The sequence below is a fragment of the Bufo gargarizans genome, chromosome 2, assembly GCF_014858855.1.
Source record: "Bufo gargarizans isolate SCDJY-AF-19 chromosome 2, ASM1485885v1, whole genome shotgun sequence".
In the NCBI taxonomy this organism is placed as follows: Eukaryota; Metazoa; Chordata; class Amphibia; order Anura; family Bufonidae; genus Bufo; species Bufo gargarizans.
Genome location: NC_058081.1, coordinates 242306083 through 242326064, shown reverse-complemented (window position 1 = coordinate 242326064; position 19982 = coordinate 242306083). Strand labels below are relative to the sequence as shown.

Genomic DNA, 19982 nt, shown 5'->3' with positions numbered 1-19982 from the left:
TACAACTAAATATTAGTTAAGTGATTCAAAGGAAAGCAAAATCTTCAAACATTTTTCAGTTTATATAGTGAATATTTGAGTTTGTAAAGAAGAATACAAACACTGCTATTTTTTTGGAACAGTCTAATATCCACCTTTCTTCAATTTTCTTAGAGGAACAACACAAATTTGATATCTTTTTCTTCATGTTTTGATTTGGAATAGAATGTGTAGTGTTTCCAATGCATTTGTGCGTATGGAAATAGAAGCTATCAGTAGGATTTTGAGCTTTATTTACTTTTTTAAACGCACTGCTATTATTTTGAACACAACTGTACATGTTCAATACAGGATGGGCTGGGAGATGCTAAGCTGCGCTGTCAGATGTGCTCTATAAATGTCTACTGTATGACTTAAAGGGAACCTGTGACCGGGATTTTGGGTATAGAGCTGAGGACATGGGTTGCTAGATGGCTGCTAGCACATCCGCAATATCCAGTCCCCATAGCTCTCTGTGCTTTTATTGTGTAAAAAAAAAAAAAAAAAAAAAAAAATTTGATACATATGCAAATTAATCTGAGATGAGTCCTGTCCCCGACTCATCTCAGGTTAATTTGCATATGTATAAAATAGTTTTTTTTTATACAATAAAAGCACACAGAGCTATGGGGACTGGGTATTATGGATGTGCTAGCAGCCATCTAGCAACCCATGTCCTCAGCTCTATACCCAAAATCCCGGTGACAGGTTCCCTTTAAGGTGCCTTTACACCTGCAATGGCTGTTGGCTGAATACTCTTTCAGCCCTCGCCCACTGTTGTGTCTCCCGACTCCCGAATACACATACACTTTCAGCGGAGTGTTTTTTTGTGTTTTCGATGGGGGAGAGCGTAGAAAGCCACTGCCAGACACCTCTGCTTATCTTCTAGGAGAAGAAAAGGATCGGGTGTTAAAATTAATTGTGCCTGATCCTTCTTTCCCCCAACATAAATTGGAGGAGAGTCGGGAGCTCCCCTTACATGTGTGGCACTACCTGCTAATTTGGGTGGAAGATCAGATTCCTCTACAACCTTCAACATCAACAAATGCCCGCATTTAGGTCTTGCTGTAAGCACGTGCTGTTTGTTCTGTTCCGGCAGTTGTTAGCCTTACATGACAGCCTCAATACCTAGGAATATTATTTTACTACATTGCAGGTTATGAGGTGACCTTTTTATTGGTAGAAATGGATTCCAAGGTAAACTCTTAACTAAAAAGCAAAAATTGCTAATTTTGAAAACAAAAATGAAAAAAAAAGCCTTAAAACCGTGTGACTGTGACTCTTCTCACCAAAACCAACTTTCATGTTTGTGTAACTGCTTTAAAATTGGGAATGTATTCGTGTGGCGGCTGAGAGCTGTGTATATTGCGTGCCTGTTACACTAACTAGGGATCTGAGCTGTTACTGATAAGGGCTCATGCACACGACCGTATGTATTTTGCGATCCGTAAAAAAAAAACATGGATGACGTCTGTGTGCATTCCGTATTTTGCGGGAACTGAACAGCTGGCCCCTAATAGAACAGTACTATTCTTGTCCGTAATGCGGACAATAATAGGATGTTCTATTTTTTTTTGCGGAACAGACATACGGAAATTGAATGCACACTAAGAAACTTCCAGTTTTTTGCGGACCCATTGAAGGGAATGGTTTCGCATATGGTCAGCAAAAAAAAAAAATGGAGCAGACATGGAAATAAAATACGTTTGTGTGCATGTCCCCTAAGTATGTGGTTTGTTACAGCGCAATTGTTTTTATATTAGATGTAGGTAAACCAAATCTAGATCTGCATTATGGAGAAATTGATTTTTTTTTGTGTAAATATAAAGATTTGTGTAGTGTAAAAATATATATTTTGTAATTTAAAATTGTATAGATTGCTCCCTAAGGGTTAATTTACAAATGCATACTATGTGTTAGATCACTGTGCACTAACGTATTCTACAAAGGATGCAAGTCTGTTCCAGATTGGCTTTGTGTTCTGTAATGGTCGGTACTACTGCTTTTGTACTAGTTTTAGCTTGGCATTATTGAATGTGCCACCAATATGAGTGACTGCCTTTAAGGCCTCTTTCATACGAGCGATGCAGATTGTGTCAGGAAAAAACTGATTTGCAAACTCGTTCAGTTTTTTCTGTGATTGCATTTTTTTTCATCCTGATTACATGCATGTGGTTTTCACATGCGTAAAAAAAATAAACTGAATCTACATTTCCTAGTAGCCATTGCGTCCAGATGCCTTCTGTTTTTCACTTTTATAGCGACAGAGCTATGTGAAAAATAATATAGAACATGCTTCGATTTTTTATTTTTTTTCCCTGAACACAGAGATTATCATTGAAACACGATGCATGGGTCAAGATTCAGTTTGGATGCTATCTGTTCGCTACATGCATCAACTGCAGAAGGAAAACTCGCTTGTGTGAAAGAGCCCTAAATCATCTTGCATCTGTAAACGATTCAAGTTGCTGCAGGTCTGAGAAATCCAATAAAAAGGCTTCTGATATGCCATATAAATCATTGAGGTGGGTGATCTTGGACCACCGCTGAATTCTAGAATAGAAGGAGAGCTCTAACAGCTTTGGTACTGCAGAGATGGCAGTCAGCGGTAATCTACCACAACAGTCTCAGGCCATATTGCTGACCATTCTGTCAAGATTTAGGCACTTATTTTGTTCCTGAAACCTAACAGAACCCGCGTGCACCTTGGCAGTAATCAGGTGACTGATTTTATATCTGTGGCACACTTAGAAAAATGTTGCAGAATGCCCATTATGGCTACAGATTCCACAGTGAAAAAGCTGCATATTTGCTCCATAGCATTGCAACTGTATGTGAATTGACTGGCCAATCTGTGGCAGTTTCAACTGTGGATTTCTCAAGTCATGGCAGATTTGCCTATGGGAAATCTGTTCTATGTTAACATGGTCTATGCTGTGGCCAATGTCAGCAAACTGGATCAAGATCACAGAAACGTGTAGATGGTATTGGCCACTGCCATCATAAATGAATACTTGGTGCAATAACCTTATATACTAAAAGAAAAACTGATACTGCACTAAAGCACATCTGACCTAGTACAAACATCATGCACTGAGCTAAATAAACTGATATATTCAGAAGATGATATATAAAAGTATATATAACTTATTTTACTTACTTTTGTTTCATTCTCGTAAAGGTCATTGGGCAGTATAATCTACAGAGACATTGATATGAAAATATGTTCTTTGCAATGCTTGACCTTCTGAGGGTCTTCCCAAGAAGAAATGGGGCCTTTGGTTTGAGCTGCTAGGTGTTAATAGTACAATGTGTTCCGAGGTTACTTTGTAGGCAAGCTATCTACGCCTAACTCATTTTTATACCAAAAGGTACAGGAATATAACTAAAGCAAGCAATATATATTTAAATTATTAACAATCCATGTCCATCCACGTAAAAAATAATTTGCCAGTTCCATTTTTGTGTGACCAAAGCAATGTCACTGTAGATAGCTGAGAAGTTGCAGAATTTGCATAGAACACCATTTCCTCCCACTGAGCTGTTTAATATAGAAATACAGTAAAAACATTTTGGGTACTGCAGCTATAGATAGGAACAACCCCTGACGGAGTTGCACTGTACCCCTTCAAGACTAGGCAATTTTACTTTATCGTTTTAATCCTGGCCTTCTCAGAACCCTTTACTTTTCAGTTCACATAGGTGTATGGGGGGGGGGGGGTTGCTTTTTTGCATTTTAATTTAACTTTGAAAACTGATTTTTTGCTTATGGGTGTTTTGGGATACAGCTGTGTAAATGATATTTTTTTTTTTTTATTCTAGACATCTTTGGCTAATTCTATACCAACTATTGGTTGGCTTAATTTGAGAATTGTGGCACGGCATGTTGCATCAGAGTCCCTGCCCCCTTTTCGAGCAAATCAGAAAAAAGTGTAGAAACCATAGTTACGCCAAATGGTGTCACTTTTTAGACAGATTTTAGCTGCAAACACATTAGTAAATCTGGGCAATCGTTAACAGGAAGTCTCTGCATGTTTAACATTACGTGTAGCCCTCCATCCTTTGGGTAGAAGTTTACAATGGACAACAGTCAATTTAAAGGTGGAAGATACAGTATTATCATCAAATAGGTCTTATAATCTATTCCATATTTACAATTGGAAAAAATTAGGCCAAGAATGGATTCTCAATATAGCAAAATGAAGATTTAGGAGGTCAATGCTTGTTTTCAGTTACAACTTTCTGCATTACCTGTGTCCTTATGGTATAATCGTTACCAACATGACTTTATCATGATCTTATAGCACAAAGAAATGTTATACTGACAAGCACTGTCATTAGCAGCACTGGTGTTTTCTTATTTAAAAAGCAAGGACCGTGTGGCTACAATTCTATTATAAACTGTAGGCTTTACATACTACCATCAGTTCAGACACACACGCAGCCAGTTACATTTACATCTGAAAGTGCTGAAGACATTTTACAAAATGTTCTAAATATTGTGTTTACTGAATTATTTGAAAAATGTTAGTGTATGTTAAATAGTCTATTTTTCTAGATATATATTTTTATGTTATACTACAAGTGAATTTGCCTTCATAGATATGTTTGCTAAGATGATGGACAACTTCTCAGATCAAAATAAAATTATTTGACAGCATAAGATGTCTTATTTTTTTAATCGGTTGACAACAGAAAAAATTTCAGATGTTTTATTATTTCAAATACACAATACCCCAATCACATAACATAGGTAAAGGAAATATGTTGTACGCTACATTAGGCCGTAGCCACTAGGACAGAAATTGTGGTCTGTCAATAAGTTGTCACATAAAGTTTAATTATAAGTCATGTATCTGGGTGTAGCACTGAATTTTGCGTATGATTTGATAACCTTGTTTACAGCTTCCAAGAAGTCCTTCTCCGTTGCCACTTTGCGACGTGCTCTGATTGCAAACATTCCTGCCTCAGTGCACACACTGCGGATTTCAGCACCTAGGTAGCAAAGGCCACAGACATTGTTATATGTATCAAGGCATTCATACTTTGTCACACACATTTCTGTGCCTGACATTAAAATTAATATACTGAGTGAAAGACTTACCTGTGCTGTTTGGACACAGACGGGCCAGCAGCTCAAATCTGATATCTCGTTCTACACTCATTGACCGGGCATGAATTTTAAATATATGTGTCCGTCCCTGAAAAAAAATGTTTACATTGGTTTAGGATATAAAGGCAGTTTTCTATATGGTTCATGCACACAACCGGGCCGTGTTTTGCGGTCTCCAAAACACTGATTCTGCCCATTGCGGAACCGAATGGGCCACCCATAATAGAAATGCCTATTTTGTGTGCTTAAGAACATGTTCACACAACATGTATTATTTAGTGTGGATTTCACCATAGTGGCATGTTCTGTATTTGCCACATGATTGAGTATCAGAGGCATGACAAACTGCAAATCTGCAGCAGAAATCATAGTGTCAGTTTTCTACTGAAGATTTTCTTGCAAATCCACCATGTGTAATATTTGATAACCCAGCTTTCATAAGGTCCCACTGATGCCGGATTTAAGGAACTATAATGCAATACAAAGTAGCAGTTTGTCAGCCTTCACAATTTGGTAAGGAGGCACAGGGGAATGGATAATAAAATAAATTTAAAAATAAAAAAACACACCTGAAGATGACCTAAGAAAGTCATAATATCATTTTTTTTAAAGCATTACTTATCTTTACCTCAAGATCAGGTAAACTGAATTCAATCTTTCTGTCCAGCCTTCCAGGCCTCATGAGGGCAGGGTCCAAAGTATCTGGTCTGTTTGTGGCCATTAATACTTTAATATTTCCTCTTGGATCAAATCCATCCAACTGATTGATGAGTTCCAGCATAGTTCTCTGGACTTCATTATCACCTCCAGCTCCATCATCAAAGCGAGCCCCTAACAAAACAAGAAGACATCAAGTCCTTTACGTGCATTTTCGATTTGCATCATGCAAAAAAAAAAAAAAATAATAATCTCATAGAAGCCCTTTTTTTAACAGAGCACCAATAAGAATTACTACATCATTTATATTATCGGGCTGCTTTATCAAGGAATGGCAGCTGTACACCCATAGTCCCTTTTCACATCACATTCAGATCTGTTCTCTATCAAACAGATTAAGTAGCTTAATAATAATAATTGATATAGCACCACCATATTCCGCAGCACTTTACAATTCTTCAATTTTGCTTTACACAATGGATAAAGCAATTGTCAGGCATCCAAGATTTGTCTAAATTTACACTCAAGGGTAGCACAGTTTAAAATTGCTGCAGTCAGCTTTATGAATGGGAAACGGCTCCAACAAATAAAGTCACCATATTTATAAATGGCATACAGTTATGTGAATTAAGTGAAGTAATTTATAACACTTTTACAAAAAGTCATTGAAAACACAAGGTACCTAAATGCTCTCGCCCTACCCCATTTTATATGTAAAATAAAGCACCACAAAGTTGTTCTATGAAAATTGTTATTGACACTATGCAGCAGTGCACTTCTTTTTGGTTATTTGTACTACTTAAAATGTCCCTGTACTTTGAGTGAACTTTTCATATAGCGACAAATCAAACGTTTTGATTGATGGGGGTCCGAGTGCTGAGAATTTGGCTGATCATTGGAACAAGGAGGAGAGAGAAACACTCACACAGCATGCTCTCTCTACTAACTGCAGGGAATGGAAGCAAGATGGACTAAATAGAAAGTCTACAGGTCCATATCGATTCCATTACCTGCAGCAAGGAGAGGCGGCACGCTATGCGAGTGCTTCTCCTTCTAGCAATTGGTGGGGATCTCAGCACTTAGACTTCCACCAATCAAAACTTTTGATGTGTCACTGACATATCAAAAGATTTCCATAGTACAGTTCTACATTAAAGAGTCACACGTGCTATGCCTAGGGATGCAGGACTCAGGGACTCTCGGTGAATCCGAGGCGTACTCTGCCTTCTAAGCATAAGATATTTTGAGTTCACTGTTAGAAAACTTGTATCACTACTCAAAAACTGATACCACTACTCCGCAGTAAGGGCTTCTGCACACCACCGTATCTGTTTTTGCCCTGCACAGAACACGGATACCAGCTAAAAGCCTGCTGCCATTTTTTTCTCCTGCAGAAATGTCCTATCTTTGTCTGCAAAACATTATCCAATTATTTTATTACATTTTTGGGGGGGTGGGGGGGGGGGGCTGTGGAACGGACTTGCAGATGCAGAAAGCACGCAGGGTTGCTGTCTGCATCTTTTGTGGTCCTGGCCCCATTGAGATAAATGGGTCTGCATCTGAACCTCAAAAAAAATTGAATTGGATGCAGACCAAAACTATGGCCCTGTCCAAGCCCTGACATTGTATCCAGCTGTAATAAAATCTATTTAGGATATTATGTTGCAAAGTTCATAGAATACAAGAAATACATACCACCAATTGCATCAATTTCATCAAAGAAAATAAGGCAGGCTTTCTTTGTCCTGGCCATCTCAAACAATTCACGAACCATTCGTGCACCCTAAGGAGAAAAATACATAGAAGGGTGGAAAGGCAACCAATGAAATAAAACAACATTGTGATGACCACACTGCTTTCCTTATTGAATATGTTACATTAATGTAAAAAAAAAACACAAACTCACTTCTCCAACGTATTTCTGGACCAGTTCTGAGCCAATCACTCTGATGAAGCAGGCATCAGTTCTGTTAGCAACGGCACGAGCACAAAGAGTCTTTCCTGTTCCAGGAGGACCAAACAGCAGCACCCCTTTCGGGGGCTCAATCCCAAGATTAACAAATCGTTCTGGCTGTAAATAGAAATTAGGATTATGTCTAGGACTTGTAAATGCAGATTATTTAACACAGGACCTGTACAAGCTTTTTACTATACGTATTTGTGTAAAATAGTTCTTCGAGCACAAATATCATGGATCATAACTATGGAATGAAAATGCAAGTTTATATGCAGATCATCAATGGATGAGTTGTATGTGCAGAAAGACCTATGGAAAAATATTCCTTGATTTCATATATGTAATCAATAAACTGCACTTGAAACAAAGTGAAATGAAAACTAAACCGGTTACTGTCATGCAAGCATGAAAATTATAAAGTATTTGATCAAAGCCCTGTAAGTGGCAAAATAGCTTTCCCTACATGTACATGAGCCTATATGAAAGTAAGGCCTCATGCACACGACCGTTGTGTGCATCCGCGTCCGTTCCGTCATTTTTCACAGTTTAGCGGAGGTCCCATTCATTTCTTTGGAGCGGTGGAAAAAAAAAACTGATAGTCCTCCATTTTTTTCTCTGCGTCCGTGATCCCAGTCTGTCAAAAGAAATATAACCGCTCCTATTCTTGCCAGTGGAAAACGGAGGACGGACCCATTCAAGTCAATGGGTCCGTAAAAAAACAAAAAAAAACCTGATGCACAACTGGTATGTCATCCGTGTCTGTTTTTTTCTACAAGACCTTGGTGCAATAAAATTACACTTTTTATTAAGCTTCCTTTTTTTCCCCTGTCAGACAAAAAAAAAGGAAGACACAAGGAAACACAACTGAAGCAAAATCGGACACGGACCACTGAAGCCAAATCACTGACAGTGAAAAAAGGCCTAAGGCTGTCAATCAGCAGTTGGAGGGAAAACTGGACTGTGTATAGGCAGCATTTACAATGCATTTATGTAAAATACAGCAGCAAATGCTATAAAACTATAGATAATGATTAATATTCAGCTCACAAGTTGCCCTCAGATAGGGACTCAAGTGTCACCTGGCAGTCACAGGTGTTTTAGATCTAACCACACATGGAACCAAACAGATGTGTAATAATTATATTGGTATAATGGCCAATACAGGTGCATAAAGGGCAAGAAATGGCATCGATTTGAATAATGTTCTCCCTGTAAACTGCTGAATATATATTTTTGAAAAGGCAAATAATTAAATGTGTAAAAATGCAGATCTTTGCAAAAAGACCATTCTTTTAAGGCTGGCCATAAACCATAAGGTGCAGAGATTCATGCTAGACATCCACTAGTTAAGGGTGCTTTCACACAGATCTTTTGCGATAAATTTCAGCAACTGACAATCTGTTCCATTCTCCTGAATGAAGTGTGCAGAAATCCATGTCAAAATAATCCCATTCAAATGAATGGAGCTCATTTTCAGTCGCAGAAAATTTGTGCATTAAAATCTGCCATGTGTGAGGGTACCCTAAAAGGCAGGGCAAACCAACTAGGCCATCCACTTATATGGCCAAGTCTATTGGCACCTGCATCTCTAGCCCCTTCAAACACATGCATACATCCTCTTTAACTCTTGGGGTTTGCCTCATCTTAGGCTCCTTTCACACCTGCGTTCAGGTGTCCGCTCGTGAGCTCCGTTTGAAGGGGCTCACAAGCGGCCCTGAACGCAGCCGTCTGGCCCTAATGCATTCTCAGTGGAGGCGGATCCACTGAGAATGCATCCGCCTGCCAGCGCTCAGCCTCCGCTCAGTGAGCGGACACCTGAACGCTGCAAGCAGCGTTCGGGTGTCCGCCTGGCCGTGCGGAGGCGAGCGGATCCGTTCAGACTTACAATGTAAGTCAATGGGGACGGATCCGCTTGAAGATGACACCATATGGCTCAATCTTCAAGCCGATCCGTCCCCCATTGACTTTCAATGTAAAGTCTGAACGGATCCGCTCAGGCTACTTTCACACTTAGAAAATATTTCTAAGTTATAATGCAGACGGATCCGTTCTGAACGGATCCGATCGAACGCAGGTGTGAAAGTAGCCTTAGACATTGGCGATATATCACCACTGTCAGATAGGTGTGGGTCCCGGAGCCATCTCCAGAACAGGACCCCCAAAGTGATCGGAGAGTTGCTTCTGTCCACTCAGTATTTTTGGAACTCCCATAGAAATAAACAGAGAGCCTGCTGCGCATGCACAATGCAGTCTCCTTCACTTTCTGGAGATAAGTGCGGGTCTCAGACGTGGGACCCACACTTATCTGGCTTTGATAGCATATCCTAGCGACTCACTTTTCATCCCCACATTCCAAAAGCCATTTTTTGTCACTGTTTTCCCTAATGTTTTGGGTTTTACACTGTTCCCATTGAGGCATAAATAACTGTTACATTTGTTCTGAAAGTACTCATGATTACGGCAATACCACTAACTATAAGCTTTACTACTTTTACACAATAATATATTAGTTTTAAATTTTAATGTTTGTCTTTCGGCAGGCGGGATTAACAAAAACAGCAATTCTAGGATTTGTTTTTCGCTTTTTTTTTTACGGCGTTCACCATACAGTGTAAATAATATGATCATTTTACAAATGTGGCACCTTTATGGACACCTACAGACGCATTTATGACCTCCCATTCTAAATGCATAGGTATTAATACGGAGTTGGTCCCCCTATTTAGTTAAAACAGTTTCCACTCGTCTAGTAAGGTTTTCTACAAAACTTTGGAGTGTCTCTGTGCCAATGTTTGCCCATTCATCCAGAAAAGCATTGCTGCTGTTCCATTAACACTATAGGACTGCCGTTCCATTAACACTATAGGACTGCCAACAGAAAGCCAAGCAGTTGTACTCTGCTACCTCATGTGCATGTTTGCCTCTCCAATATAATGGAGCAACACAGGCCCCTGCATTCTGACCCTCGCCGATCATAAACTTACCGTAGTTGTTGTAATCAGACAAGCTCTTTAAGAAAACAGCAAAATAACACATTATTATAGAGGTACTTACATGAAGCAATGGAGTTTCAACAACTTCTCGTAATTTTTCTATCTGTTCTTTGCAACCTCCAACATCACTATATGTAACATCTGGTTTCTCTTCCACCTATATAGGAAAACATTGCATTATGGTAAACTGCAAAAAAAAAAAAAAAAAAAATAGTCCAAGGCTCTGTTCACACCTGCATTAATTAATTTCTGTCAGGTTTCTTTTCCTTTTTAATGATCAGAATGGCAGAGCATTATTAGTTAATGTGAAGAGAAACATCAAAAACCAATAACATAGATTTCTCAGACAGATCATAATGAAGAGTTATGAATTCTATAAGAATAGACGCCATAATTTCAGTGTGAACAAAGCCTAATAGTTGTATCTTACTTAATAAATGAAAACAATTACCTGCATCATGGTCACAGTGGGATCTATTTTTGGAGGCAATGGGATATGGATCTGGTACTTGTTTCTGTCCACACTGTACATAAGAACACATTTCATAACAGTTTTGTGTCAGTTTGCCAATATAGAGCTGCTCAATTAATAAAGAGAAAAAACAAAACAAAAAAACACCCTTACCCAACTCTCATGCCTTCCTCTATGTCTGTAGGAGCAACCTGGTCACTGAGGTCTACCACAAACTTTGCAAACTGTTTCACATTAATTATATATTTCGGGTCCTCTGAATCAGCATTTATTATCTTTGTACATCTGAAAAAAGAAAAAGAAGCAATTAACAGATGTAGTTGTTTCTAGGACAAGGATAACCGCTGTAATATACAGAGAGGTCACAATTATGATAGAAGGCATCATTAAATCAAATATATGTGAAGAGCAGCACCACAGACACTCGCCTAAGTCTAAAGCTGGAAACATGTTCACTAACTGAGACTTTGATGATAGCACTGAATGCAGCCCAGGAAGCTGTTCATTGCCATGTTAACAAAGGGCAAGGAAAACGGATAATGTTAAAAACTATAAGTAGCCATAAGTAACTGAGGAAATGTGATCTATTTATCTCAGTGTGTGAGTAAACCATCCAAAATGTACAGGTTACAAACAAGATTTCTGGGTTATATCCATCTACCGCTCCATGAGTTGAAGCTTGTACAGACACAAACAAACTACAGAACATTTAGCGAAGGTAGAAAGTGTAAGGGTGTCTTCACACGCAGCAGGTTTTGTTACAGAAAATTTCTGTGGCTGAAAAATAAGTTCATTCGTCTGAATGGGGCTTACAGAAATCAATTTTCAGTAGCAGAAGTTTTCTACGACAAAATCTGCCATTTTTGATTGCGAGTATGTGTGTGTGTGACCACTACGGAGACGTGGTGAAGTGAAGGATGGCGCCTGCGTGCGTCTCTGTGCGACTACTAGAGAAGAAGTGAAGGATGGTGTCTCTGTGCGACTACTAGAGAAGAAGTGAAGGATGGTGTCTCTGTGCGACTACTAGAGAAGAAGTGAAGGATGGTGTCTCTGTGCGACTACTAGAGAAGAAGTGAAGGATGGTGTCTCTGTGCGACTACTAGAGAAGAAGTGAAGGATGGTGTCTCTGTGCGACTACTAGAGAAGAAGTGAAGGATGGTGTCTCTGTGCGACTACTAGAGAAGAAGTGAAGGATGGTGTCTCTGTGCGACTACTAGAGAAGAAGTGAAGGATGGTGTCTCTGTGCGACTACTAGAGAAGAAGTGAAGGATGGTGTCTCTGTGCGACTACTAGAGAAGAAGTGAAGGATGGTGTCTCTGTGCGACTACTAGAGAAGAAGTGAAGGATGGTGTCTCTGTGCGACTACTAGAGAAGAAGTGAAGGATGGTGTCTCTGTGCGACTACTAGAGAAGAAGTGAAGGATGGTGTCTCTGTGCGACTACTAGAGAAGAAGTGAAGGATGGTGTCTCTGTGCGACTACTAGAGAAGAAGTGAAGGATGGTGTCTCTGTGCGACTACTAGAGAAGAAGTGAAGGATGGTGTCTCTGTGCGACTACTAGAGAAGAAGTGAAGGATGGTGTCTCTGTGCGACTACTAGAGAAGAAGTGAAGGATGGTGTCTCTGTGCGACTACTAGAGAAGAAGTGAAGGATGGTGTCTCTGTGCGACTACTAGAGAAGAAGTGAAGGATGGTGTCTCTGTGCGACTACTAGAGAAGAAGTGAAGGATGGTGTCTCTGTGCGACTACTAGAGAAGAAGTGAAGGATGGTGTCTCTGTGCGACTACTAGAGAAGAAGTGAAGGATGGTGTCTCTGTGCGACTACTAGAGAAGAAGTGAAGGATGGTGTCTCTGTGCGACTACTAGAGAAGAAGTGAAGGATGGTGTCTCTGTGCGACTACTAGAGAAGAAGTGAAGGATGGTGTCTCTGTGCGACTACTAGAGAAGAAGTGAAGGATGGTGTCTCTGTGCGACTACTAGAGAAGAAGTGAAGGATGGTGTCTCTGTGCGACTACTAGAGAAGAAGTGAAGGATGGTGTCTCTGTGCGACTACTAGAGAAGAAGTGAAGGATGGTGTCTCTGTGCGACTACTAGAGAAGAAGTGAAGGATGGTGTCTCTGTGCGACTACTAGAGAAGAAGTGAAGGATGGTGTCTCTGTGCGACTACTAGAGAAGAAGTGAAGGATGGTGTCTCCGTGCGACTACTAGAGAAGAAGTGAAGGATGGTGTCTCTGTGCGACTACTAGAGAAGAAGAAGTGAAGGATGGTGTCTCTGTGTGACTACTAGAGAAGAAGTGAAGGATGGTGTCTCTGTGTGACTACTAGAGAAGAAGTGAAGGATGGTGTCTCTGTGTGACTACTAGAGAAGTGAAGGATGGTGTCTGTGTGTGACTACTAGAGAAGTGAAGGATGGTGTCTGTGTGACTACTAGAGAAATAAAGGGTCGTGCCAGTGTATTTACTGGGGGTGTAATGGTGCAGTAGACAATATATACTGTAACTGCTGCAGTTTTATTGCAAATCCACATACAAGTATGTATTGTATGCTCTCTGTGGCACCATTACTGCCCCCTGTAAACATGCTTTACTGTTATAGGGGATGACAGTGATGTGTAAGGTTGGGTTAGCAGGTTTGTCCAGGCTTGTCCTACGCTCATTGTTACCTGCCGCTGAGGTTCTGTTCTGTACATGCACCTCCATAACTACAGACTGCTTACCTGGCCACCTGAAGAGGTTGCTCACTCTGAAGGGTCTGTTTATCTGCAGCCAAATCCCACAGAGCAGGAGGAGCAAGCCCTGTGTCAGACTCCTTAATACCTATTGTGAATGGACATGAGTTAAATCTGTTGAGCATTTTTTTCCCCCAAATTACTTCAGATGAAACCCATGTGGCATACCTGTGAGCTCATTTATTTTCTTAAGAAGTTGCTGTATGTCATCTTCCACTTGTTTAATTTGCCGGGAATATGTGCTTTGCCCCTGTAACAACACAAGGCTTGTGACTCTGCCATTCATATGTCACCAAAAATATTATCTACCAGTTGCAATAGGATAGTAACATCTCCTTTTTTTCTATTCTGATTGTAGATTTTAGACACATTCACTGACCCCCTTTCCATAGGCCCTAGTTCATCCTAGCAAACATCACGTGTGTATTAGGCTGGGTTCACACGGGCGTTGTGTGTGACGTGCAGGAACAGATGCGAGTGTGTTGCGGCAAAATGCGCCATTTTTCCCCACGAGTGAAAAGCGTTTTAAACGCGCGTGAGAAAAATCTGCATGTTTGGTACCCAGACCCGGACTTCTTCACAGAAGTTCTGGTTTGGGTTAGGTGTTCTGTAGATTTTTATTATTTTCCCTTATAACATGGTTATAAGGGAAAAATAATAGCATTCTTCATATAGAATGCTTACTAAAATAGTGATGGAGGGGTTAAAAAAATAAAATACAAATATTATCAAAATTTTAACTCACCTTAATCCACTTGTCTTCTGTGAGGAAAAGGACCTGTGGTGAAGTCACTTCACTCATCACATGGTCCATCACATGATCCATCACCATGGTTATGGATCATGTGATGGACCATGTGATGGACCATGTGATAAGCGCAGTGATGTCACCACAGGTCCTTTTCCTCAAAGATGAAGACAGAAGAGAAGTCGGGCTGCGCGAACAAGTGGATTAAGGTGAGTAAAATTATTTGTATTTTTTTTTTTAAATCTTTCAGCCCTATTTTACTAAGCATTCTGTATTAAAAATGCTATTATTTCCCCTTATGACCATGTTATAAGAGAAAATAATAAAGATCGGGTCCCGATCGTCACCTAGCAACCATGCGTGAAAAATCACACCGCATCTGCACTTGCTTGCGATTTTCACGCAGCCCCATTCACTTCTATGGGGCCTGCATTGCGTGAAAAACTACAAAATAGAGCATGCTGCAATTTTCACGCAACGCACAAATGATGCGTGAAAAAAAAAAAAATAATAATAATAATAAATAAATAAATAAATAAATCACTGCTCATGTGCACAGCCCCATAGAAGTGAATGGGTCCAGATTCAGTGCTGGTGCAATGCGTTCACCTCACGCATTGCACCCGTGCGGAAAACTCACCCGTGTGAAAGGAGCCTTACACAGGCATCACTTGCTTGCCTGCCACGTAACAATACATTTCCTAGCCGACAGAAGTAAGCTGCTTCCCGGGGACCCAAATACCAGGATGTGGACCCAAACTTAAAGGTGTTGTTTCTCAGGAGCCACTGCTGAGTAACCATACTATCTACAGCCGTCATGTACACCTACATATACAGCAGGTACCACTTACATAGGTCTTCAGCAGAGCAATATCCCCTTCATCCAGAGCTGGAATAAAAGAAACAAAGCCATTACTATCTCCTCAGAAACGTGACAAGTCAGACAATGGGTCACACAATAGAACGCAAAGAGAATGGGGTTTTAACCCTTTCAGCCCCTGTGGAGCTCAGTTTTTGTGTTTCTGTTTTTACTCCCTGCCTTAACAGGTCCATAACCTTTTTATTTTTAAATTCACATAACTGTATGAAGGCTTTTTTTTTTTTTCTCTTTGCCGGTCAAGTTGCACTTTCACATGACACCACTTAATGTTGCATACGATGTAGTGGGAAGCTGGAAAAAAAAAAATCTGAATGGGGGGACAACTGGGAAAAAACACGATTCCACCAGTTTTATGGGTTCTGTTTATGCGACGTTCTCTATGCAGTAAAATTGACCTGTTAAATTCATTCACCAGATCAGTATGAATAAAACAATACCACACTTATATAGTTTTTCTTGTTTTTTAATACTGGGGGGGAAATCAAATTTTTTTTTTTCCTCTTTTCATCACCATATTTGGACCCCTATAACTGTTTATAGTTTTTGTCTCTGGCGCTGTGTTAGGGCTCAATTTTTGCGGGACAATCTGTAGTTTCTATTGATACCAATGTTTGGGACTTTAGGATCACTTTTTCTTCTATTTTTTTTGGACAGTGAAGCAATGAAAAAAAAATGGCGAATAGCTTTTACCACACAGGTTAAATACATTTTGAGAAGTTCGGTCATTTTGCCTATGACGTTTATTTTTTTATCATTTTTATTTTATTATTAGTTACATTTTTAGATTAAAATTTAGATAACTTTGGGGGTCATTTATTAATCGGAAATACACCTAAAATAAATTAGGAGTATTTCAGGCACAGATTGCGGTGCAACGGTTAGTCTAAAATTGTGGGTCGTGGCTGGGATTTACAATTTTCTACACCTGTTTTAGGAATAGATAATGTTCTAAGGCCTAGTTCACACGACTGTATGGCTTTAATAGTTTTTTGCGGTCCGTTTTTCACGGATCCGTTGTTCAGTTTTTGAGTTCCGTTGTGTTTCCGTTTCCGTTTCGTTGTTCCGTTCCGTTTTTCCGTATGCCATGTACAGTTTACAGTAATTACATAGGAAAAATTGGGCTGGCCATAACATTTTCAATAGATGGTTCAGAAAAAACGGAACGGAAACGGAAGACATACGGATGCATTTCCGTATGTGTTCCGTTTTTTTTGCGGATCCATTGACTTGAATGGAGCCACGACCCGTGATTTACGGCCAAATATAGGACAAGCTCTATCTTTCAACGGAACGGAAAAACGGAAAAACGGAAATGGAAGGCATACGGAACACATTCCGTTTTTTTTGCGGAACCATTGAAATGAATGGTTCCGTATACGGAACACAAAAAAACGGCCCGTACACCCGCAAAAAAAAACGTTTGTGTGAACTAGGCCTAAATGTAAGAAATCTAAGAAGTTGTCTCACATTTAGAAGCAGTGGATGTGCTGCTGCTTCTCCCTGCACACGGAAGAAAATATCTGGTGGGGGGGGAGCAGCCAATAGCAGGGCGGGGGGCGACAAGCCTCCCGAGTATTGTGGGTGATGCTAGGGAGGTTCATCCCTGTCTGCAGCTCCCCCACCCCCCGACACCAGATGTTTTCATCTGTGTACAGGGAGAGGCGGGAGCGGGGTAAGTATATTACCTGTGAGAGGCCCGGTGTAACATTACATTACTCTACTTCATGAGATTTCCCTATCGCACCGGAAATGACGCGTGGAGGCGTTCCTTAGTTTTGACTATCTGCGCATGCGCAAGGATCGGATGGATTTTCAGGAGTTATCCGCGCTTGCGCAATGGGCCGTAATATTTCCCTACTTCGGCTCTCCGGCGTATGCGCAGTGTCCCGGTGTGCTGCTGAACTCCGCAGTGAGATTTTCCCTAAACTGTCCTTTTGGCGCATATCATCAAAACTAAGGAACGCCTCCACACGTCATTTCCGGTGCGACAGGAAATTAGGAGGTAGGGAAATCTCACGAAGTAGGGTAATGTTACACCGACACATGAGGAAGGGGGGGGGGGGGGGGAATGATGTTTCAGAAATAGGATAACCCCTTTAAGACCAGACTCTAAAATGGCAGTGTTATGTGCCTCTTTTTTTTATTTGCACGGTCATCCTAGGTAACTATAAAAAGCAATTATTAGATTTCTTCTCACATTGCAATGCAATATAAAATGTAATGGGGCTGACACCCCCCACCACCCCCTGTTCAGGAGAGTGGCGAGGCCCGTTGAAAAAAAAATGTACTTGCTCGACAATTTTTGTGCAAGTACCGTTGAAAAAGTCGCAAATCTGCAGCTTGAGACTTTTTCACACCCCAATAGTGGTGTATTTTAATAATAAATGTGGCCCTGTATATCAATCTGCTCAGCTCCTCCTGCTCTATAACATGCTGCCTGCAGATTACCAGGCTTTATGGTGACAGGTCCTCTTAAGGGTACTTTCACACTAGCGTTTTTCTTTTCTGGTATAGAGTTCCGTCCTAGGAGCTCAATATCGGAAAAAAACTGATCAATTTTATCCTAATGCATTCTGAATTGAGAGCAATCCGTTCAGGATGCATCAGGAGGTCTTCAGTTCAGTCACTGTCAGGCGTTTTGGACGGAGGAAATACCGCAGCATGCTGCGGTACTATCTCCATCAAAAATTCCGGATCAGTTGCCGGAATGCAGGTCTCAGCATTAATTTACATTGAAATGTATTAGTGCCAGATCCACCCACAGGTAAAAATGTGAAAAAATAAATAATAGAAACTGATCCGTTCTTGCTATGCATTTGTGAGGTGGATCCGCATCTGGAGCAGTCTACAAACGCTGTCTGTTTGCATGCAGATTGCCGGGTCACTCTGCTGCAAGTGTGAAAGTAGCCTTAAAGAGGTTTTCTGAAAGCTATTTGTTCAAGGACTGTAGGGGTGACATACAGGTACACACATGACCGCTGCAGCCAAGCACTGTTATATGGTGGCTGCTGCTGTCACATCATATACCCTGCACATCACTGCTGCAGTTGGTGAGCAGAACTGAACCCTCAGTGCAGCATTCTGTGGCATAGCAAGGACAGCCCCTGAGGTAAGCGGTCTTTTTGTTGGTGAAGATGCGGATACATCTAGCAGATTTATGGTTGCTACGGGTAACAGCTCTACAGTTCTTATGTACATGTGGTTAGGAAGAGGGTCAGCAGGTATACACATGCCCGAGGGTATGGAGGACTGTAACATCACACTGACTCTACCCAGTACACTGGCTGCCGGACCTCCGGGATACAATCCCCCCTGTGCGGCCTCACCTCGTATAGGTTTATCCTCTTTCTCCTCCTCCTTTGTCTTGCGTTGGTCAGCTCCCAAGTAGTCCGGCATTGTGACAGGACAACTACCACAGCGGCACGGACAGAAAAAAGACCCAGCAACAATTACACAGCAAACTGGAGACAACTTCCGTGGGCAACCGGAACCGGAAACTGCGTCACGCCAGTGCTGACAGCCTCTAGCGACCGAGTGCAGCGAACACTAGGGGGAGCGAGTTTGTGGCTGTGCAGGGCAGCGCCATGATGGTGGTGGAACCAGTGAACGGCACAGGGCACACACCAAGCCCCAGAAAATCATTCACCCTGGGTACAGAAAACATCCCCGAGGTGTTCCTGGAAACGTGTATCTGTCTAGTAACCCTTTCGTGCACATGCTATTTTAGTCTTGGTGACCAAATCGTCTTTTACAGCAATGTTGTTATTGTTCCAAAGCATCTAAAGTGAAAAGTAATCAACTAGGCAATAGTGGCTTTGTGTCTACAGTAACTATGAAGATGTCTCCATGGTACCAGACTACAAACTGATCAGCAGTCGTAGTGACGTCTGTCAGTCCCTTATTTCCGGTTAAGGCTACTTTCACACTGGCGTTTTGGTTTCCGTTTGTGAGATCCATTCAGGGCTCTCATAAGTGGTCCAAAACTGATCAGTTCGGCCCTAATGCATTCTGAATGGAATGCTCAGAATGCATCAGTTTGCCTCCGTTCAGTCTCCATTCCGCTTTGGAGACAGATATTAAAACACTTTTTTGGTGTCCATCTGACGAAACAGAGCCAAACGGATCCGTCCTGACACACAATGTAAGTCCATGGGGACGGATCAGTTTTCTATGACACAGTCTGGCACAATAGAAAACGGATCCGTCCCCCATTGTGCCCCCTCATAATAATAAGGACCCACTAATGTCCATGGGGTCAGGCAGGGTGTAAAATTGAAAAAAACAACAACTGTTCAAAGTGTTCTCAGTCCATTGCTAAGCTCCTATCCACATGTACATTACCACTACCAGCCAATCAATGGCTTCAGCAGTAGGCCTTATCAGTCATGTGCGGTCCTGCACAGGTCTTCACTGAGGCTA

General features: G+C 41.0%; 1 protein-coding gene across 1 annotated transcript; it reads right to left on the bottom strand.

The window, feature by feature from the left end:
• Nucleotides 1-4678: 4678 nt before the first annotated feature.
• PSMC2 (proteasome 26S subunit, ATPase 2) lies at nt 4679-19069 on the bottom strand. Its single transcript, XM_044280162.1, has 12 exons — nt 18890-19069; nt 15535-15572; nt 14104-14185; nt 13924-14023; nt 11364-11495; nt 11190-11262; nt 10800-10895; nt 7695-7859; nt 7484-7571; nt 5760-5962; nt 5123-5219; nt 4679-5013 (listed from the first exon to the last, which is right to left on the bottom strand). The coding sequence occupies exons 1-12, from the start codon at nt 18957-18959 to the stop codon at nt 4856-4858; spliced, it is 1302 nt and encodes a 433-aa protein (XP_044136097.1). The 5' UTR covers nt 18960-19069; the 3' UTR covers nt 4679-4855.
• Between the last annotated feature and the right edge of the window lie 913 nt (nt 19070-19982).